At 37.7% G+C, this 23269-nt stretch overlaps 2 protein-coding genes across 2 annotated transcripts in view; both read left to right on the top strand.

The window, feature by feature from the left end:
- Positions 1 to 8507, top strand: part of TCAIM (T cell activation inhibitor, mitochondrial) — a 90321-nt gene extending 81814 nt beyond the window's left edge. The window contains exon 12 of the transcript XR_015696369.1: positions 7017 to 8507. The gene's annotated coding sequence lies outside the window, so the exon portion shown is untranslated. The remainder of the gene's footprint in view (positions 1 to 7016) is intronic.
- Positions 8508 to 11658: 3151 nt separating this feature from the next.
- The window catches only part of TRIM71 (tripartite motif containing 71), a 61729-nt gene continuing 50118 nt past the window's right edge, over positions 11659 to 23269 (top strand). Inside the window, exon 1 of the mRNA XM_014052794.2 lies at positions 11659 to 12570. Coding sequence (XP_013908269.2) covers positions 11659 to 12570 — 912 coding nt within the window. The remainder of the gene's footprint in view (positions 12571 to 23269) is intronic.

Below are 23269 nucleotides of genomic sequence, written 5' to 3'. Positions count from 1 at the left end.
GTAGCCAACCAATGCCCAGGGCATTGTATAAACAGAGCTAGTTTGATCTGTTTAGATTTTGGTGTGTTGTACAAATACAGACATCAAGGTTTAATAATCAGGGTGAACATACTGTGAGAACAGAGGCATTACACGTCATAGCTTGAATTGGTCTCAAACTACTAGGAAAAAAATCAGCTCTAAATATGCATTATGATTAATAAATAGGTTTAGTAACAAAATGAAAACAGGAGACATTTAGGTGTTGTCTGGGTAACTTAGCATTAGATTTACAAAAGCAACAAGTATGTGAAACCTATTGTACAAAATCAGCCATTGTGTAAGCAAGAAATGACAAGGGGGGAAAAACAAGGGGAAGATTGGTTTCCTATCACTGTGATAAACTTTGGAGTAATTCTTCAATAAATTAATTATGGTAGTTTTATGGTCTATAGATGGATAGGATGAGTTCCAAAGCTTCAACAGTTCTATCTGACTACATTTTCCCATAATGTCAGTCCATGGTTAACTGAAGCATGATTAACTGAATGTCACTAACTGAATGTCACTGCCTAAGTTACCATAGATACACAAATGGGTGAAACACATTTTAGCCTAATATGGTGGGCAAACCCTGCCTCTCTCCTTCTAAGGCTGCAATTGTTTAACTATAAGTAAATATTATTGGCTTCAGTAATTGCAGCTGCAGAAAATGTCCAAAAATCTCTTAATATCTGTGTGCAATCATTGTGCACAATGTGTGTGAACATAAATAAGGTCAAACTGATTTACCTCCTGTGATTTGACATATCCATCAGAGATGCCATTATTTGTAGTGTGACCTTGGAAGATCACTGAAAGAAGAGTGTTCACAGGGGGTGGGCTACAATAGTCAAGATGGTTGCAATCATGCAATCCGAAGTTCCACACAGGCCCCTTTAAAGAGCAAGGTAATGAAAATGCAACATTGACTACACAATCATGGATGCCATCTTAAACTTTTGGACTCCTGGCAAATGCCACTGCTTTGAAGCCAAATTTAATTTCTAACCGAACAAAAATGTGAAATGATAAAATAAGGAGTAGAAACCATGACAATTGTATTTAACTGATATAAGTTAAATTGCATAATAAAAGTCTTATTCTGGCCCTAGCAACTACTTTTATGCAGTCTCCTGCATATCTCACATAGGCCAGTATGGTTTTTAGCTGGATAAAGTTATATTCTTGCTACAATAAATGCCATAATATACAGGTTTCTTTCTATTGAGTTCATTGACAACTGAATGGAATATTCATGCATTTGATTATGAGAATTGAGGAACAAGGAGGGAGAAGAAAAATGAATTTGGCTTTTTCACTCCAGGTTACTTCCTTCAGTTTGCCTTCTTTCTCCCTTATTTAATCCCATCTGTTTCCTTCATTTCCTGCCTTTTAGCCTTCTGTAGTTGGGTATCACTCTCAGGAAGATTTCCTAAGGGTACTTTTTTATTTAACTATTCCTCCTGATAGGCTTTTCTTCTGTTTTCATGTTACTCTTTATTTTTTTCAGAATAGTGCTAGTTATTTTTTTTCTCTGTAACCTTGCATTAGATATAAAATAGTAATTTTCTTGTGTTGTGTTCCATTAATTGATTTTATAGCAATAATGATTCACTTGACAATCTGAACATGAATTAATAACTGTAGCAACAAGAGTGATCTGCCAGATAAAGATCTGAAGTTGATTAATCATCTGCTTTTCCTCAATTCATTGATTATATTTAAATAAATTACATTTGCATATTAAGAAAGCATTAGAAGAAAGCTAAAAGAATGATTTATCTCTGAATCAAATGAACTGAATATTTCTATTCATTTTTCCCGCTAGACATGTTAAATAATAACAGTAAAATGCTGTAATTTAATTATTTTTTAAAAGGCAGTTCAGTATTTTCATTAATCTCAGATCCAAATATTAAATATAGTATGCTTATCAATCAACATTTTATTTTATTTCATATACTTGCTGTGTTTCTTTTGGAAGTTCTGAGTCTGAAATATATCATATTGCTTTAAGCTGGTAGAAATGCTGGTCCAAACATTATCTAGTAAGCTCTGTGGTGACTAAATTGGGACCCAAACTTGAGTTTTCCCAGGTTAATTTTGGAGTCCACATTGTTGGATTTTTCTCAAAATATACCTAAATTTTGATATGAATAGATTCAATATTCTATATTGAATTACATATAGGAAATGAAATAGAAATATATAAAACAATGCAGTGGGAAACAAAGAATCCCTGTATGATATTAGAATTTTAATGAATACATATTATTGTGTCTAAGATAACTTATTTGAGAAAGATCTCAGGATATTGAAGATATTTAGACTTTAATGCTAGATTCTCGATGTTTTGTAGACCTTTTTTTTTGCCTAAACACTAAATAGAAATTGAGTTACATTTTTCTGTCTTTCCTCATATCTAGTTGATCATCTTGGTTTACACCAGTGATGGGCAACCTTTTTGGCGTGGTGTGTCAAAAATCGGCAAAAAATCGAGCATAACTCGCATTGTGTGTCACTTCGACAAAAACATAATTTTGCGCAATTTATAGTTTAAACTACAAAAATGTATAATTGCAATATATAATTGTATTTAATAAACCAAAAACAAATTATTTAACATACCTGCTTAGTAACTTCTTTGTTCATCAGTCGATTTCGTATGTTGCCCTTGATATTATTGAACTTGTTTGGGGTGCCGTGAACCAGGGCTGTGGAGTCGGCTGCTTCCAGCTCCACGTCCTCATCAACATGCCGCTCCAGCCCGCCCCTGCTATGAATATTCCTAGTGACGCGAGGGCGAAGAATATGAATATTCATAGCGGGGGCGGGCCGGAGCGGCATGTTGATGAGGACATGGAGCTGGAAGCAGCAGACTCCACAGCCCTGCCGTGAACTGAGATAAATGAGGGGGAGGGCGAATTCTTTAACTAACTCCGCTGTTCCCTGCTGTGGTGCGGTCGTAACCGACAGTCCCAGGAGTAGACTCTCTGTGCCGGCCTGACTGGAGAGAGGCGCGCACTGTTCCCGCGCTCCTCTCCTGCGGGTCCTCCCTCGCCGCGCTGATGACGTGTGTGCGCACAGCACGCACGCCTTACCAGCAGCCCCTGCGCTCAGAAAGGAGCGGCGGCGATACAGTAAGTGAGTGTGGGCGGGGGAGATCACACGTCCCGCCCCTCCCGTTCCTCCAGCACAGATTCTTTCATCCTCGGCGGCCGTGCAGGAGCCGAGGATGAATCGCATGAAATCCTGTGCGTGTCACCCCAAATGGCTACGCGTGTCAGCACTGACACGCGTGTCATAGGTTCGCCATCACTGGTTTACACTTTCTAGTTGTGGTCTACACTTTTACACCAAGATGTGGTAGCCTAATTTTCAATTTCATATGAATTTAAGCAGCAAAATAGTGAAATGATTCTACTCTTCCTACTCCAGCCAGTCTGCTAGAAGGGAAGATAGTGGTCCTCATGTAACTGACAGCAGTAACACACAGAGGACACAGATCAGGCGCATATATTTTATATTCTAGAGGGTGCTTAATTTTGCTATTATTGGAGGAAAATGCTGCCAGGTGGAATAACATTTACAAAATGTTGAGTTCTTCAGAACTCTAAAGTAAGGGCATAACAGAAAGTAATTAACACTTTAATTACATTTGCATTTAGATACAAAAGCCTTTTCCAAACTCTTGAGTGCTAACCATGGCTCTATTAACATTGAGTTCCAATGTTATGATGCCCAAGGGCTCAAATATGCTCTTTGTATTTTAAGGTTAATCCTGTTGGCCCCACAGAAGTAGCTAGAGAAGGGGGAACAGGCAATGATATAATTATTTTAAATATTTTATATACTGCATGCAATATACATATATTATGAAAACTATTATTGGCTTCTTAAATGCAAAAACAAAAAATAAAAATAAAAAGTATATATCCAGACTTCAGAAACAATGTTTATGCTGGAAGGAGGGCATCTTTGATGAAATTCTAACTAATTCCTATCAAGAATTTCTTTTGTGTAACCTTCTACAACAGTGAGATACCCTAGCAGTCAGGAACCAGCACCCACTATCTTTGGCTCCTCCCACCATATCTTTTTCATTTATTAGTGTGATGTTGTGGCCAATTGCACCTTTAAAAAAGGATATTGCTATATTGATAAGGGATAATTTATCAATTGCTGGGAAATGAAATACAAATAAGGCACCAATATGAAGGTCTTTATAACATACAATCTAAATTCAGGTAAGCCTTAATACCATTGTCCCTGCTTGCCCTTTAGTTTTTCTTCTAAGCCAGGGGTGTCATCATGTCACATGATGTATTGGGACTTTCACCCCTTTGCTAAACTGGGCATGGCCATGGCTAATGCGTGACTCAACCTGCCCACAGGGCGTGAGTTTGACAGCCCTGCTCTAAGCACTGGACCTCAATGGTTTTCTTGGCCCCCATAAGGTATAGAGTTAAGTTTTCAACTGAAGTTCACTACTGCCCAGTTAATGAGACTATTATTGGATGAACATGAATTATCCTTCTCACATTTTTCTTTCAGTTAAATCATGCCCAAGTCAGTTGATTAAACTGACTGCATTATGGTGAAGACTATGCTTTTTACTTTCAATAATATTCATATATTGATATTAACATCCCACAGTTTAAAAGAACTGGAAATATCAGTTCCATCTTAACTAGTGATATAATTAGAGGCTGGAAGCTGAAAAAAGTAATTTTAACAAAAACATGAAACTCTCATGATTGTATCCAAATGCATAAAACTAGAATCTAAGGTTACTGATTCAGTTCATGATCAGCATTAGGTGCAGCTCTGGCATTTCTAAACAGATAGTTCTCCAGTCTCTGCTTAAGGATTTCTCACCCCCTCTGGTTGCATTTTGTTGTAGCTTTGTGTCACCATCCAGACATTCTTTGCAATGTTTAGCCCAAATCTCTTCCCCTGCCTTTTTGAGCAAAGGAAAAATACACCATTGCATATACTGAGAACTATCATAATTATCTCTAGAAATACCTGATGATTTCCCAGCCTCATTTTCAGTAAAAGGTAATGATTTCTGTATGAAAGCTTTCACCATTTTGATTATTGTCATGCCATGAAGAATATGGGTATATGGGTAAACAATAAGGTTAATTGCAAATTAAAAGGGGAGAAAGAGATGTATGTTTTTTTTAATACTTAAAATGACAGGTGTGAACTAAGCACCATATAGGAAAAATTATCTATAAATGGTCATCTAATAGAAATTCACAAAAATGCAGGAACGTATCAGCAAAGTAAAAGAAAAAATAAGTCCTATCTAGACATTTTTAGATTTAAATTTCATTACAAAATAAAACCAACAAGAACTTTAGCAGTTTAATCCCAAACACATGTAAGGACAACAAAAAAGGAACAATTCCTAAACAGTTGAACTTAGAACAGATCTATTGAAATTAATACAAGCTAAATGTAACTAATAATTCACATGGATTTCTGCACAATTTTTATGAAGATGGCAGAGGATATGATTAGTTTCTTACATAATGCAAAGAAACTTATTTAACGCTAAATGAAATCCAAATCAAGCATATAATAGCTTAGTATGTTGTGTCAATCTGTCTCTAGGGACACAACATAATAGAAAATTAAATTAAATCCACTGATTTAAATGTAATTAAATATAGAAAGCATTATATAATTTTGAATACTTGGAGAAATAGAAAGGGAAGAGAAAACCAGCCAACTGTTTCATATACATTCAAATACATTCATGTGTTCCAATGCCATTAAAAAGTTTTAAGCCTGTAGGATTGCTAGAGATTCCTTTGCCCACTGGTAGATTGGTGGGTTTGAGCAAATACAGGTATTCTATTAAAGATTTTCCTTTGGGCAGAAAACAGCAAAATAGATTGGGAACTAGCACACCACATTGGGAAGGCCCTTGTTATATAACAGCACGTGCTTTTTGCTTGCTTCTTTTTTTTGCTGATATGTAGAGTGAAAAAATTCAACATTTTCAATTTTCTTTTTTAAAATATGAAATTTGTTCTTGTGCAATTTGTGCTTTAGGTATTAATTAAGTTTAAATATGAATTTAAAAGTTGTTAACTGATACCTACATTCACCACCATATCAAAAGGTCAAAGTAACAATGAGCCAGGAAGGCAAGATATCTTTCAATATAATTCTCATAAGGTTATATTGGCAGTATATTACTATTTCAGCCTCTCATATCCTTTAAAGCCATCATATATATATTTATCCACAATATTGTACCAGTTGTATATATATTTATATTCTATTCTATATTATAACTGATAGAAATATAAGACACTTTTCTTGTTGCAGCCATTCTGTGCTGTTACTTCTGAAAGGGTTTCCCCTGATGTCAGAAAAGTTAGCCTCCCTATAAATAAAATAGTAGTGAATTGCATGACAGCTGAAAAAATAAGCTCAAGAACAGAGTGAAATGTATATGTATGTATGTGTGTGTATATATATGTGTATATGTTATTTTAATTGGAAACTTACAAGGCAGGGTACACAATTATTACCCAGTGTCCCAATGCATCAACTTCTATCTCACTGTCCTCCAAAACATTAAAGTGAAATCATCAAAAAGCATTGTACCTGAGCAATACAATTTTAATATTTAAGACCTTTGTCTTTTAGAAAGCAATTTCATCTTCCATTCTGAGCATGGAGTTTCCATGGCATTAACTAATGTCATAAATTCCTCTGCTTTCAAGGAAGGGCTACAAAGGCCAAAAAAAAGGTCCGGCAATGTATCTCCATTTTGGTGAGGCATATTTCTTTATCAGTTAGAAGATGTGGGAGAGATTCTTCGTATATTTCCCCTTCTTTACATCTATAGTATTAATTTACCTTTTTAAAAAAGGAATTTCTGTCTAAATTGCAGAGTAAGCTCAAGAGCATTCCACAATTAATTCCTGACCATCATATATTTCAAATGTGAATTTCTTCTCTGTATTTATCAGGTGTGAAAACCAAACTTTACATTGGTATGGAAAGATGGATAGAGGGATGACATATAATATCAATGATCACCAAGCAAATTCTGGAATAAAACATCCTGGAAAAGAATCTGGTTGGCTTATTCTTTCCTGCAAAGTTTTACTGCTTGTCTCATTTGTTGCATGAATAAAGGACAAAAAAGACAAAAAGAAGTGGTTCTGCTCAGTAAAATTATTTATGGCAGTTATCTCTAGGATTGTTAAGGAAGTGAACAATAAATATACACTGTGTTGCAGTTTCAATATGTGTAATGTGTAAAGCAGTGTGAATGTTTCTCATGTTTTTATTTTCAACTTAAATCTTTTAAACAGTCCTTTGCATTTTCTTAGGTATACACATTTCAAAATCTAAAATAAACTGAATATGCTTTGCTGAATTTATTAAGAAAAAGGGATAAAATTATGCCAGTCTGAGATTGTAAAGGATAAGTTACTTAAGAAAATAGAAGTCTAGCAGAGATTTTTGAATAGTGGGGAAACAAAAACCTAAGTAAGTTCACAGCTGAGAACTAAAGATCACTGTAAATATTAAAAATGAAGCACTTGGCTGAAATGAAACATTCAGATGATATCTTAAATAATGTAAATAAAAAAATTGTTGGACAAACTTCTCTACAGCAAACATTTCATAATGAAGGTGTATGTTGATATAAGGTGACTCACAATATAATAAATTAAAAAACGAACAGTCACAAGTCATGAATTTATGATCTACCTTCTATTCTCTCATGAAGACAAGCTTTGATTTCACAGTCTGTGAGTTGAGTTTCTTTAGGTTTCTAACCAGGTACAGCTTTTTAGTCAAAATGTGAGCCTGGAAATTAATTACAAGTTTATAAAAAGGAAAACAAATATTATTATATATCCATGTTTGTTCCATATAAGATCTGTTGTATTTTGCACTATCTTAAATTTCTGGATTGTTTTCAAAAGAGCCTGCTCAGCTTGTGATGATGGGGTAGTAATCAATTTAATTAGAAAGGCCAGGTAGAAGACTACAGTGAAGTAATCTATATTACTTCCCAAAGACTGTTTCCTGGACATCATCAAGTCCTAAGAAGCAAAGTTGCACTGAAGAAGCAGAAAGGGAGCTTGAAACATGTTTGGAGTATAATGAATTACAGCATTTTCTGAGCGGTCTGCACAAACACTTCTTGACCAAAAATATCTAGATAAAATATATCTATATTTAATGCATAAACAATCCATTCTGGAAAATTTAGTTCTATACAACAACTCATTAAAGTATTACTTAAAATAAATCTGATTACTAATTTTACAAAACTCTTTTTAGGGATCTGCAATCACATGGTTGGATCATAAGATGAGAAATAGAAAATCTTGTTTTTAGAGCCAAAAGGTAGTAAAGAAAAAAATCTGCAGTTAAAATTTCTGGTGCTTCTAAATCCAATATTCCAATCATTGAGATGTGATCTTTCCCCAAAAGTTTGTATTTTTACTGTCACAGCATTTCAGTTTTTATTCTGGCTCCACTGAATGAACAATCACTTCTGTATACTTCATAGAAATAAAATAATTGCATATGACTGCTTATTTTCTAACATAGTGCGTGAAAGCCATAGTTTGAAAATAGTCAGTGAATAGTAAACTACACATATTGTAATTTAAAAGTTTTACTCTAAAACTATAAATATCAGCACATTTTTATTAAGTTGCGCTGTTCTCAATGGTGCTTATTCCTTTGTAAGTATGTTTAGGAGTGCATCGTAATCAGCTTTGCTGATATTTGTTGTTATATTACAAGTATTTTATGGAAAGCAAATATTCTTAAAACTGCATTCAACATAATTATTTCCTGCATTAAAAAGAAAATTTGGTAAAACATAAATGATCCCCAAAAATCAGTAGGGCTGGGCTTCAATGTTTATCAGATCAATTATTTTCTAATTGAACTGCAGCTTATGAAGTTACTTTAAATACAAGTGTTTAAAAATAATTTGGATCCAGAATTCAGATCTGTTCTATGGAGTAACATTGAATCCAATAATTCGCATCAATCACCATCTTAATGAAATCTTTATTCTTTGCATTGATTGACATGTGTGGGACTATCCCTCTTGAGATCTCTTTATAAAAAAAGTATGCAGATTATTAATCAGGAAATGGGTTTTCACTCCCTTCAGGAAGAATTTATTCACAAATTCAGATTGGTTAATCAGCTGCATTGGTTAATCAGCTGCAAAATCTCATGGATCTAATCGGAGATAGAACCTAATTTTTTAAATTAGGATTAAGATTGTGAATACTTCACTCCAGGATTTGATTTAAAGTACCCTTTAATAATGCTACTTAAAGTGGTTTTGTAATTGTTTAAGGTTCCTGATCATTAACCTGGATGAACTCTTCTTTGAAGAGTAAATTTTTTATTCTAAAAAGAATAAATATGTGAACTAAAGTTCAAGACTCTGTCCTTTTAATTGTACCTGTTTAAAACAGGTTTTAACGACATGGTTTTAATCCTTCTCCATTCAAATGTTAATTAAAAACTAACATTCTTTCAATATTGTAACGTTGCAAGATTGAAGTTACTTAAGAGAATTCTAGTAGAAAACTGGGCGTACATCTGAATAAAGCTTGAATTGGGCTTCTTTCAGACAAAACATGCTGGGGGCTTGGGAGTAGCCTGAGCAGTTTGAGGTCTTTAAAGACCTTAATGCTTTTAAAGGTAAGTTTGAAGAAACCAGGTTTCCCCGGCGCTAACTCTTAATCTCCCACGTCTGTGCCGCTATCTTGAAAAAAGATCCGCCATATATTTCATTGAAAGTTGTCGCTTCTTCCGCTTTGTAGCCCGCTCGCTAGCTGGAACTTTCAGAACCGCGACGCTTAGCTCGAGAAGACGCAGCCCCGCACAAAAGGCAGCGGTAGCCAGAGGGTTAATGTTTTCTGTTTGCTTTTTTGAGTTCTCCTCTTCCCCTCCTCCCCTTTCCCTTTAACCGCCCCCTCAGAGCTCAGGCGGAAGTGAGTTCGCTCCTTTGGAGATTAAAAGGATTCCGAGCTCCATCGGTTTCAATAACAGGCGTTCCGAAAGAGGTCGACCAGGAATGCGAGCATCTCGGCGCCCTGCAAAAATCCGGCTCACCTAAATCGCGGGTCGGGGGGGGGGAGGGGAACGTAGGGGGAGCGAAACCACCCATTCACCGGCACGATGGCTACAGCGGAATCGGATGGGATCTCCACGCTCTTGCCACTACTGTTGTTAATTTAACCCCTCGGTCGGCGGGCGCTCCCACCTCCCCCCATAGATTTTCTTGATAACCACGTTGGGGATTTTTTCATCTTCGGAGGGCAAAATAAAGAATTCGTTTTCAATTATTTTTGGAAGACCACGCGAAGAATTGAAATGACAAAGGAAATGTGATCGCAGTGCTTAGGGAGCGAGGCGCAAAAGAAGGCTGCTGCCGGATTGCAGCCTGGGGAAAGCGCTACACCGCTGTTGCAATTTGTGCAATCGAACCTAATACGCCCCCCATGAATAATTCAGGAAGGCCGGCCGGAACCTGCCGCCGCCGTCCTTTTCTCAGGCGGCTCCTTTTGCCGGTTTAAACGCGAGTGCGCCCAAGCTACAGGAAAGAGTGAGACCGCGTGCGTGTCGCTGCCGCCCTTGGGCAGCAGCAAAAAAGGAGCAAATTCGGGAAACCCCCAGAAAGAATAAAGGACCTGATCGATGCGCTCACTCGGCTTCCCGGGGGATCCGCTTGGAGACCTGGAAAAGGCGTGGACCCGTGAGGAAGACGATCTCTGGAGAGTAAGAACGCGTGCTCGTTCATTCATTCACACGCACCACCCACCCACCCACTCTTTCTTTCGGAAGCCTGCCTGCCCAGAAAGCTACACCGGAGGAATCGCCATCTCTGCTTCTCGTTTTCAAGACATGCGGTGGTGGAGCCCTCAGGGGTGGATCGGTGCCGGAAGAGTCTTCCGGGACAACTTTCGTGTCTCCCGAAACCTCCCGGAGTCCCCAAGAAAGGAGAAGTGAAGCAAGTGGTCCCGCTGTTCCTTCACGTCTCTCTCCTTCACCAACCGAGCCCTTTCCTCATTCCCTCGCCATCAACCCGCCTCTTCTGATACACCAACTAAAGAGAAGATTTCGCCCCCCTCCTCCTTCAGTTTTTCCCCTAGAAGGAAGCGAAGGGCAGCCGCGCGACCGGATCCAGTTCACGCTGGATTTTTAAGGAGTAGGGCCCGATGCACTTTTCTATTAAAGAAACCCTCATTTTTTCGCCTCGTAGCCCGAGAAACGCTGAGGCGGCAGAGAAGGAAGAAGGCGCTGTCCCGGGTGGGAAGCTTTAAACGCAGAGCGAGGGAGGGGGCAAATCAGAGGAGCGTCTTCCTCCTGACGCTACTTAAGGAAGGAGAAGACGAGAGGAACGCCGGCTGAAGCTGCTCCCGTCTTGCCTAGCCCGCGAAGAGTGGTTTGGAGTAGCAGGAGTCGTCGCAGCGCCCCCACACAGCGACTAATTGATGCCACCCACCAGGGCTTGCAACGCGGGTCGTCGTCGCTCGCTTCGGTTCATGCTGCTACTGCTGCCGCCTCCTCCTTACTAGCCGCACTCTCTTGCGCTTCCCCCTCCCCCTCCCCCTCCCAATGGCTTCGTTCCCCGAGTCAGATTTCCAGATTTGTCCACTGTGTAAGGAGATGTGCGGCTCGCCGGCTCTTGTCTCCTCTAATTCGTCCACTTCGTCGTCTTCTTCTCAGACTTCAAACTCTTCCGGGGGCGGCGGCGGCGGGGGGGTGTCTTCATCCTGCACCCCGTCGAGGCGGCTCCACGTCTTGCCCTGCCTGCACGCTTTCTGCCGCCAGTGCCTGGAAGCGCAGCGCCACCCAACCGCGGGTGACTCTCTAAAGCTGCGCTGCCCCATCTGCGACCAGAAGGTGGTGATCTCGGAGCCGTCGGGCATGGACGCGCTGCCCTCCTCCAACTTTCTCCTCAGCAACCTGCTCGACGTGGTCGTCGTGGCCGCCGCCGCTGCCGAAGATCAGAAGAACAACGGTCGTCCGGGCGGCGGCGGCCAAGGAGGCGGCGGCGGAGCGGCGAGCAACAGCAATACTAACAACCGGCACCCTCATTCCCGCCAGCAGCCTGTTCAACAGCAACAGCAGCACCGCACCGCTGCGGGTGGTTCTTCCCCGGGCTCTGCCGCCGGCTCGGCGCCGTCCGGGGGAGGCGGTGGCTCCGCGTTGCTGCTTAGGCGGCCCCACAGCCGACAGGGCGAGCCCCGCTGCAGCTCGTGCGACGAAGGCAACGCCGCCAGCTCCCGCTGCCTCGACTGCCAGGAGCACCTGTGCGACAACTGCGTGCGCGCCCACCAGCGCGTTCGCCTCACGAAGGACCACTTTATCGAGCGCTTTGGCCCAGGGCCGCCCGCGACGGCGGGAACCGGCCCCGCCTCGGCAGCCTCCCAGCTCGCTCTCAACCCACCCTATTCCGCCTCGCCTTACAACATCCTATCTGTCTTCCCGGACCGAGTCAACTATTGCCAGCACCACGACGACGAGGTGAGTGCCCCGACGGGTTAAATTAAGTGGCTTTTCCTCAAAGAGTCCCAGCTCGTCAGCTTGCGCACGAGAAACGTTGGGAGTTAAAGAAGTGGCGTTTTCCTTCTTTCCCTCCGTTTTGGGGGAGGGGCAGTGTCAGAGGCACTCTGACTTTTGCCAGACCAGAAAAGATGCCAACAGGTGGGAGCAAGGGGAATCCTATGAATTCTGTCTTCAACCCCACGCTAAATGGCCAAGAAGTGGTTGGTTTTTCATGGGTTTGCAAGGTAGTTTTTGTTAGGGGGCAGTCCCTAATGAAAAAATATTAAAAACTGTTCTTCTCAAATAGACAAAAACGTTCTGTACTAAGGGGTGACTCTTAGACTTTGGGATTGAGTCCTGCGGTGATGATCTGGATTAAGGGACAGCTAAATGAAAAAGGGGCACTAGTACACTAGGATTTCAAGATAGACTTTCATTCATATATATTAGTTTTTTTACTGTATCAGTCTCAAAATAATAGGGTTATAGTGTTCTATACATATTGGAAGTTGTTCAAAGGTGCTAAATTCCCCAGAACCTATTGCTTGTGGGGGTGGGATTTTGTGCTCCTATGGATTAAAATTTACTGTATTGAATTTGGATAATTGATAACTAAGCAAGAGGCTTTTGAGACTTGTAATTTTGTGGCTATGCAGTATAAATTTCTTACCTTAGAACTGCATTGTACTTCCTCTGACAGGCTACACATGACTTTTTCTCTCCATAAGATTGTCAACCAGTTTCTTCCTTCTCCACATTAACAGGAAATACCCTTCAGGTTTCAAAGCATCTGGTGGCTTTAATTTCCTTTTTTTTTTTTAAAAAAAAAGAAAAAATAGTTCCCCTTTCATACTTTTCCTTTGCATAGGTGGTCACACTTTGCATCTTCCAGTCCTACTTCTTTTTCTTCCATGCCTTTGTTCACATGGAGCTGTCCAAGCTTAACTGGTGTAAATCATAATTCTCTACAAGCAGCAGAGTTTTTCTGTGTGCTGCAGGGGGCAGAGATAGTTGGAGCCATTTAAAAACAGCATCATCTATGTATATGTGTGTGGGAGGGAGTGTTGATGCTGCAGACCAAGGAAACATGTTTCCTCTTGCAATGCTTTGGAGAATAAGTACATACATTGTTTCTTCAGGGATGCCAAGATAGAAAGTGTAAATGTGAGAAGTAGCAATCCTAATTCCTGGGACATCATCCTGTTTTTTGCTCCACATTCCTCTGCCAATTTGTGCCCATTCCCAGGACTACAGATGTCCTTGATATGGACAAAGTGCTCAGTAAGGATTTCCTGATCTCTCTCCCCATGTAGTTTACATTTTTAAATAAACAGATGGCTATATTTGCCACTCTGTTTGACTTAGCTGCTGATTACAGATCAGTTACAGACTACTACAAATGAAGAAGTAAGATATTGACAAACTTTTAACATAGATTTTGGGTTAAACATAAGTATCTTTCCAAAGATGGATTATGAATGAAGAATCTAGAAGCCTGACTTTAAGCCAGCTATGGAAGTTGATGCTGGTGCTTCTGAGCATGTGTGAAGTATTGGTTGAATTACTTCTCATTCAGAGGGTTAGGGTTAGAGCAAACTGACTTTCTGTTATTGCTTATGCATACAAAACATTCTTTAATTTGTTGCACAGGATTTAGTGCTAGGTTTAAAGTTTCTAAACTGATAGAGAACATCTTGTACACAAGATAATTTGTTTATAATATCTCTATTTCTTAAAAATTGGACAGGGACCATGAATAAATATCTAAAGAACTATTCTAACATATTTTTTTTATTTTCAAGAGATAGGATCAATAAAGCAAAGCAGAAGCAAAATGAAAACTTAGGAAGAAAGTGAATTGAGAATTGGTGTACAGATTATAATTCTCTCTATAATTATTCTTTGAGATTGCATGTGTTTGGTGAAATTAAATGACCTGATGGTATTAATATTTTGAATGATCTCAAATAGTAATATATTAATAAAAGGTTTAACACCAGAGTGTCAAGTAGGCCAGAGCAGTTATTTCCTGAGAGTACTGCTCTTTAAAAAAAACACCAGTTGTTTATAGATTTTAAATAATTATTTTAACGGAGATTCATTGCTTTAATCCCAAAGAATAAAAGACCTAGTACTGAATTCATGTATTGGAAGTTCAACTTGTAAGCCGACATTCCATTTCTTTTGCTAGTTGCATAGACCACAGTGGAATTTTCCACTAGCCCCATTGTTAGAGGATAGCTTACTCCATGCTACAGTTCCTGATTGATCCTTATTACTGAAAGATAACCAGGTTTTGGAAATAAATGATTGGTTGATGCTATTTAGATACTCTGAAGCTTGGGAAAAAGTACACTATGATCTATTTTGAAAATAAATGTTGTTTATGTCTAATCAACTTTTGCCATTTTGTGTAGTTATTTCAAACATGGAAAAGAATGTCAATTTTTGTCTTCTTTTTTTAAGAAAAGGGATTTTTATTAGAATTTTGTAAGAATTTGAGGAAATATAAACATCTTATTGACATTTAGTTATCTGCCACTTTCTGAAAACGCTGAGCTTTTTAGCATTTTCCACAAACAAATAGGAATATTTATGAATCTAAAGGAAAGTTTGAACTCCAAATACAAGATTTAGAATGATAAAAGTAAATTGTGTATTATTTACAGGGACAGTATAAATAAGTGCATGAATATTTCTGTTGTTCTTAAGAAGTTATATTAAAAACATCTTTCAACCCCCTCTTCCTTGTTCTGTTTTCACTATACTCAGTAGATTCATTTTATAGGAATTCTTCAGGGGAAATACTTTGTTCTTATGGCTGTATCTTGAACAAAATATTGTAATTCAGTTTTATCATAATGCTTGCATTTCAAATAATGCTCATACTGAAAAACATAAATGTGTACTCTGCAATGCTTGTTAATTTCTTTCCACATTTAAAAATATTACTTCAGAACTTCATATAACACGTGTCTTTTTAAAATCATATTATGATAGTAGAAAGCATTTTGTGCATTTTGTTTATGATAGTTTCTTTTGAAACAAATAGTTCATCAGTAACTTCTTAGTACAACTTCACTTAATACAATACTATTTGCTTATGCTTATTTAGGAATAACTAAATAGAAATAAATAGCAAATAGAATGGGGACTATTCCAAATGAAAAAACAATTGTGCATTAAACTTGTATTTGTTGTGGAAAAAATATTTGAATCTCTGTAAAGGGAATAAATAATAAATATTTTCATTTAATTGTAAGATTTTTATGGGAGAAATGGATTAGGGGTGTTCTAAAAGATACTTTGCATTATTTCTGCTTGCACAGGGCGAGCATACTACAACCTCCTGGATTCCTTAAAAAGCTGCTGTTGAGGATTAAGAAACCTTCTGAAATGATGTACTATTCTAAACCAAGGGCTGCCATAACAACCATAAATTGACACTATTGAAGAAGACAGCCTTTGAACCAGTGTGGAATTTCAACAACAGTCTTATTTCTGACTTAATTTGTAACCCAGAGATTCCATGAAAATGGACCTGGTTATAACTTGTACTGGCAATCCTCTCAAGAGTACTACATGCTCTCAGCTGCTTCTTTCCATTACTTTTTTTTAAAAAAACTATTTTGGACCAGTGCTTTCCAATTGAATGCCTGAATGGTTTGGGATTGTAGCTTCCAGAATTCTGAGAGAGCATTTAGAGAGTCCCAGTTGAAAAAGGCTACTCTTAGTATCTAGTTTATATTTTGGAGATTTTCTAAAATGTTGTACATCTAAAGTGTTCTAGAACACTACAACCATTTGTTTACCTAGAAGTAAATCCTATGCTCAATGAATAAGTCTATTCATAACTTTAATTTTAATCTTGGGATTTTTTTTAACCTGTTCATCTAAATATCACAAAGTGAAAACTTTTATAGGAATTAGAAGCAGTTTCTATGCCTTTTATAATTTTGGTGGTCACTGTTATATTTCTTAAAGAGTAAATATTAGTATTCATATTTCCTATTTGATGATTGCCCTTAATTTTTGTTTTCTGCAACTCTGTTATTCTGGGGAGCTTAGCCTAGTGGGCCTTCTCTTTGGTATGTGTACTTGCTGCTTCTGTTTTTGTGTTTCCTAGATAATTATAGTAAAGAATTATCCTTGAATAAGAGATATACTTTTCAAACAAGTTGCAAACATGTTTATCTAAAATTAGTTGACTGGTTTAAGAAGTTAAAACAGGAGCATAAAAAATGAAGACCAAGGAAATGGAGTATAACTTGCTTATGAATGTTCTTATAGGATACTTTAACTTTTTTTTGGAGATGGATGTGTTCTGATTACTTTGTTTTCAGAAATTGTTTTGCCTGGCCTGACTGACTTTCAGATTATATGAATTAGTATTTCCATCTAACATCAAAGATCTAAGGTTTCTGATAAGATTCCTGTTTAAGTAGGATGGAAGAAAATGTCTTCTTCCATAACTTTTTCGTTGGATGTTTATTGTACTTGGTTTGCATTGCATGAACTAGTTGTTAGTTTTGTAGTTTAAACATATAATTAATAGTCAATGGAGAGGGAGAGGAGAGGGGGAGAGAGTTTTATGTACACAACTGAGGATTTTTTAAAGCATATTTTCAGTGTTACAAATATTTTAAGCCCTGTAATGTTAATTTTTGATTATGTAACTATGTTACTAGTATATATATTTTAGGGCATCTACAAAGTGCTTCTTTAATTCACTTGCCAGTACCACAGGACTTGAATAATAAAAATGGTTTACTTAAAAGGTTTGACTATCTCTGGGAAAAAGTTTGAACAACAGACTGCATGGTGCCAGCTATCATAACAAGTGATCCCAATGGTCACATCAAAACACCACTAGTGAAAAAGTAACCATTTGACTCTGGAGATTGTAAAATGAGAGAGTTAAACATTTCCCTGAGGCTCAAATAGTTTTGAACACAATGACTTTGTAGTGGGGAAGGGAAGAGAGGAAAAGGACCTACAACTAAAAATTCATCAAACTTACTAACTCTGGTATTGATTAGCAAGGTTGGATTTTAATTGGTGTGCCAAATTTAAGTAATTATTTCTACCAACTGTTTCTATGAGATAACTTTCATGTTTTAAAAAGAATTAGTTGAAATATTTTTAAACACACGGAGCTGGATTTGCACACATACTTAAGAGTATGAATTTATGAGATTATTTAGCATTTGTGCCCCTGTTGACTTTTTCTTGTATATTCTTCTATAAATGGGCTTAGCTGATTGAGCTGTGCAAACAGAGACATATTTTACACCTGATGATGCATTTTGCAAGTGCTCAGAATGAATAATAGTTTTAATAAGAGTTCAACAGTTTTTTCAAACTTAGTACTAAAAATCTAGTCTTGCTTTGTTTTAGTGAACCAGAGAGAGTTGGCACCGTGCTACTTCTTTGTGAGACAAAGTAATGGATTAGAATTGGCTCTATTAATATAATAGTGCCACAGGTTTGTATACAAAAAATGCAGCAGGATATGAAGATTGTACACTATTGTAGTTTGCCTACTTGCACTATAAAATAAGAGTGTAAGTACATGTGTTATATCTTGGAAATTGTGGCACATTTTCTTGTGTGCCAGTTTTGACTACAGCAGTTAGCATGTTTATTTGCTACTATGTTTAGGGAAAGTCTAATGGTTTGTAGTAAAAAAAATATGTGGAAATGTAGTTATATAATGGTAGTTGAGTTTGAAGAAGAGTAATGATTGTTTAAGTTTGTAACCTGTTTAATATCTTATATGAAATTTGATTTCATATATTGAATAACTTCAATTGTTTTCAAGCCACTTTCTCCAGTCTCTTCCTATAATGACACATAGAAGTTCTTGCACGAGAAATAGCAATAGCACTTAGACTTAAATGCTACTTCATAATGCTTTACAGCCTTCTCTAAGCTGTTTATAGATTCAGCATATCCCTTCTATATGTCTAAAGTTAGATGAATCTGTACTTGCTGCACAAAATGAACAATTTGGGGGCATTTTGAACAAGAATAAAATAGCCTTGTTGTTGAACTGAAATCTATATTCTTATCCTGTGAAAGTAACATGACCTTTTATTAAATTTATAAATGACCTAATGAGACCATCTTGATTGACATAATTCCTGTTTAATGTATTCTTATTGCTGTAAAACTAAAATACTCAAATTTTAATTATTATATTCTACTAGATGTATATGCAATGTTAATTTTTCTTCTTTTTCTTTGTGATTTAAGACTTTTATTGAACAATATTATTAGGACTATTAATTGTGGAAAAACTATACTTCCAGCATCACTTTGGTATGTAGCGTATACTTCTACCTCCAAAAGCCTGCCATCTTAATTCTGTTTTAAATGAAAACCAGGAAGTTACATTTCCTTAGAAACCAAGTAGTGGCACTGATAAATCCCAGTGGTTGTCAAGTACAGCCCATTATGTTGCTCCTGTGAATGTTGGGGGGGGGGGAGGAGTGAGATGCAAAGATCAACAAGCCAAAGCTGTTATGATGAGGAAAAATGGAAGAGAGATGGGCTTTTTGATCCCATATACTTCAACCAAAAAGTCTAGTTAGATTCAGATCTAATTCTAAACTTTGTGCACATTGCCTAAACTTCTCCCATTCTTTTGATCAGTTTGCCATTTATTTTCAACAAACAAGTCAGTTGAAAACTCCTAGCAAACTTAATATAGAGTGGAATAAAATCATTTGTTGCTTTTCTTTAACAGCTTGGTGTGAAGAGAGTGGCAGAATGTAATCCTGTTTAAAAATATCTTTCTGAAGTATTGTATTTCTGCAGAGTAGTATGTCAGTAGTTATTGAGTTAAAATGAAATCTATCCTAACAGTTGCGTGTCAGCAGCTAAAGCCCAGCTGTCCAATGAAGCACAACGGCTGCAGCATCTGCACCATGTGCTTTCTTTGTCCAGGCAATTGAATGAGAAAGCAAAAGATAATCAGTGCCAGGTAATTTTTATTACACTGATTGTAGCCAGCATCTTTCTATTTGCATTTGGGATACTGCAAATAAATACCTATGTTAAAACTAATCAAATCTTCTCAACTTTTAGTAATTTTTTTAATGGCACATATTTGGAAGAAAGCAGAGACAAGGTCTTATTTTCTTTTGATCCCCTGACATAAGCACTTGGCCTTATTTTGGGGGAGATCTTATTATTTTTGAGGTGCAGGAGGCAGCAAGCATGGTCACCTCATGGCTGTCTGTGTTGCAATATTTTTGGGGAGGACTTACTTTTTTAGCACATGTGCTCAAAAGCCTAATTGGGAATATTATCCGAGGAGGTCTTATTTTCAGGAAAACAGGGTATAAAGAGAGAGTTTCTTATCCTTCACAATTGTTTTCTTTCCTTAACAATTTCAAAATGCATGGACTTCAGCTCCCAGAATCTCCTAGCTAGCATGTCCACACATCTTAAAATTGCTAAGATTGAAAAACAGTAATAACAGAATAAATATTTATGATTAAATGCCACATTGTTGGCTGATAGAGAAAATTATAAGGATGGATAGCAATAGCACTTAGACTTATATACCTCTTCACAGTGTTTTACAGCCCTCTCTAAATAGAGTCAGCATATTGCCTCAACAATCGGGGTCCTCATTTTACCCACCTCAGAAGGATGGAAGGCTGAGTCAACCTTGAGCCTGGTGAGATTCAAACTGTCAAATTGCAGGTAGCTGGCAGTCAGCAGAACTAGCCTGCAGTACTGCATTCTAACCACTGCGCCACCAGGGTTCCTGATTAACACATAACACGAAAGCTATCACAGGATTATTCAGGTAGCCTGATAGGGCTGGGGTTTGAGAGTAATAGTTGCACAGTGCTTTCAGAACTACTGTAGGGTAATGTCGATAAGTTAGGTTCCTTTCATAAGATTAGCCTATGGAAGTACCATAAGGGTTCCACAATACACTATATTGCCAAAAGTATTCGCTCACAACTGAATCTGATTATTTGGATGGGTGAGTGAATACTTTTGGCAATATAGTGTATCTACATGATAGTGTTGGTAGAAATCATCCAGATTTTTAGAGTGAGGTGTAGATTCTAGTTCTTTGCCATTTTATTTTAACTCAGTTCCAGGGAAGACAATTGTTGCTTTAATACAAAAATAACTAGATACGGGAGAATACATTGAGATTAAGCATGGAGAAGATGGAAGTACTATTGGTCAGTAGAAAACATACTTCCAAGATTGGAATTTGATCCTGTTATAGGTGAAGTTGATCCTGTTATAGGTGAAGTTGCAAAAGCAATCTTTTAGATATTCTTGGACTTATGGCTACCTCTGAATTCCCAGGAAGGAGGAGCAGCAGTTGCAGCAGGAACAAGAACATAGTTTACATAATACCTAGTACACCGGTTCTTACATCCCAGAGTCAATCAAATATGAAAATAATTACTCATAGCTTGATTATATTCCACCTTGATTACTGCTCTCTACATGGTGCTATGCTTAAATGTCTAGACACTTGAGTTGGCAAAAGGTTAACTAGGCTAACCAAAACTGGTTATATATCTAATCTTTAATGCCCATCATGGGAAGTTTCCTCTCTGCTGCTCTCAAACTATGATCTCTTCTTTCTCAAGAATTGCAAATATTTTTTTCTCCTTTCAAGTTTTAGAAGCGATCAGCAAGACCAGAAATATCTTTAGCACAGCACAATGACATCAAAGTGAGGGCATGTGTTATCCAAATGTCATTTATGAATTTAAATCCTGGTGTTTGAAGCAAATTCATAAGTTATAGCTCTTGTGTAATGACACTGTCATTCCTATTTCATTATTACAAACATACAGATGCCATGGCCATGATCCAGAACAGGTTGCCAGTCTGCAGCCTGGAACTGGTCCATAGCCTATTGGGAACTGGACTGGACAAGTGACATGAGTATGTGAAGCTCCATTTGTACAAGCAGCAGGCGCAGATGTGAAACATTCCCCACTCCCGGCCAATGCTGGTCTGTGGAGCAAGAAGGGTTGGGGATTACTGATCTGAACTTTTCTCTTAACTAGCATTTTCAGATTGTTACTTCATAGTACTTTAAAGTACTATATTTCAAGTGCTGTCTAATGTTTTATTGTTGTTGGCTTATTTGACTACAAAGATAGGATAAATACTATATTGCCAAAAGTATTCGCTCACAGTTGAATCTGATTATTTGGATGGGTGAACGAATACTTTTGGCAATATAGTGTATATCAGAACAAAGAAATGATGAAGGGGTTTGCTAAACTGTGATATGTAAATTTAACTTGTCGTTGTTGTGTGAGACAAGCCTCGATCCATAAGATCTGGGTTACAAAAATCTAGATGGATAATAGCCAGAAGCAAAGAGATGCTGAAAATTGTCTTTGCTACCATCTAGTGAGTGACCTTCTGGACTTTTTCAGCCAACCTGGTAAACTGCCCAATTATGTTTGCTAACTAATTATGATTTTTAAAAAATATTGGCTTAGTTTTATGTGTGAACATAGTTTGTATATAATCTCTATTTTGATATTGTGAAAAATCAAAATGATGAGAAATATAGCCATAGCTTTGCAACTTCAGAACACATAATTTTAAACTGACTTCTAGAGATGAGGATCTAGAACTCAGATGAAAGTATAAGGTGAAAGTTTAAGAAAGCAACAGTTGCAGCAAAGAAAGTTTGTTGAGCAGGTACAGCTGGCAAAATGACAACTTGTATTTTGTAAGGTGAGATAGTACTGGGCAATTTATTAGGGAAGGAGGGAACTTTGTTTGCTCTCTTGAATGACTGTTCTTAATAGTTGGGAGATCCATTTTTTCCCTTTTACAGATAGTGCTTGACTTAAAACATTTAGTGACCATTCAAAGTTATAACATCACTGAAAAAGTGACATGACCTTTTTTCACACAGACATTACAGCATCCCCATGATCATATGATCAAAATTCAGATGCTTGGTAACTGGCTCATATTTATGACAGTTGCAGTGTCCAGAGGGGTCACTTTTTGCAATTTTCTGATAAGCAAAATCAATGGGAATAGCCAGGTTCATTTAACAACCATGTTACTAGTTTAACAACTGCAGTGATTCACTTAACAACTGTGGCAAGAAAAAGTTGTAAAATGGTGCAAAAGTCACTTAACAAATGTCTCACTTAGCAACAGAAATATTTGGCTCAATTGTAGTTGTAAATTGAGGACTACTTGTATTAAAGTCCAACTTAGCAAAGGTAGTAGAAAAAGCCTTACTGACAAATGTTTTATTTCACTGGGCAGCTGTAACTGTATCCAAGCACTCCAAACAGTACAAGAATAAATGTATACCTCCTGATTTGGATCCTCTTATCTTATTTCTTCTACAGCAAAACCATAAATTCTCCTGTGCGCTGCTTGGAGAGTCCAAGCATGGGTTAACTTTAGTCTATCTGCCCAAGGACTGAGTTCAAATTTTTCTCTGGCCATGCCTCCTGCTCCTTATTGAGGTCAGTTTTAAAATTCAGTCCAAGGGTGGTACAGGTTCTACAATCGCTCGAGTGCTGTCACAAGTGTCCCTCTTCAAAGATCTGGATCGACTCATCATAACAGATGCCAGTCTATATGGCCCACCTGCAATTACAGGTAACTCAAGGCAGGTAGTCGCAGGCAGAACTCTCACACAACATAA

This window comes from Thamnophis sirtalis, unplaced genomic scaffold (assembly GCF_051295495.1).
Source record: "Thamnophis sirtalis isolate CommonGarterSnake01/CBP01778 unplaced genomic scaffold, rThaSir2_p1.2 scaffold_4, whole genome shotgun sequence".
Taxonomy (NCBI): Eukaryota; Metazoa; Chordata; class Lepidosauria; order Squamata; family Natricidae; genus Thamnophis; species Thamnophis sirtalis.
This window is presented reverse-complemented; position numbering and strand designations above follow the sequence as displayed.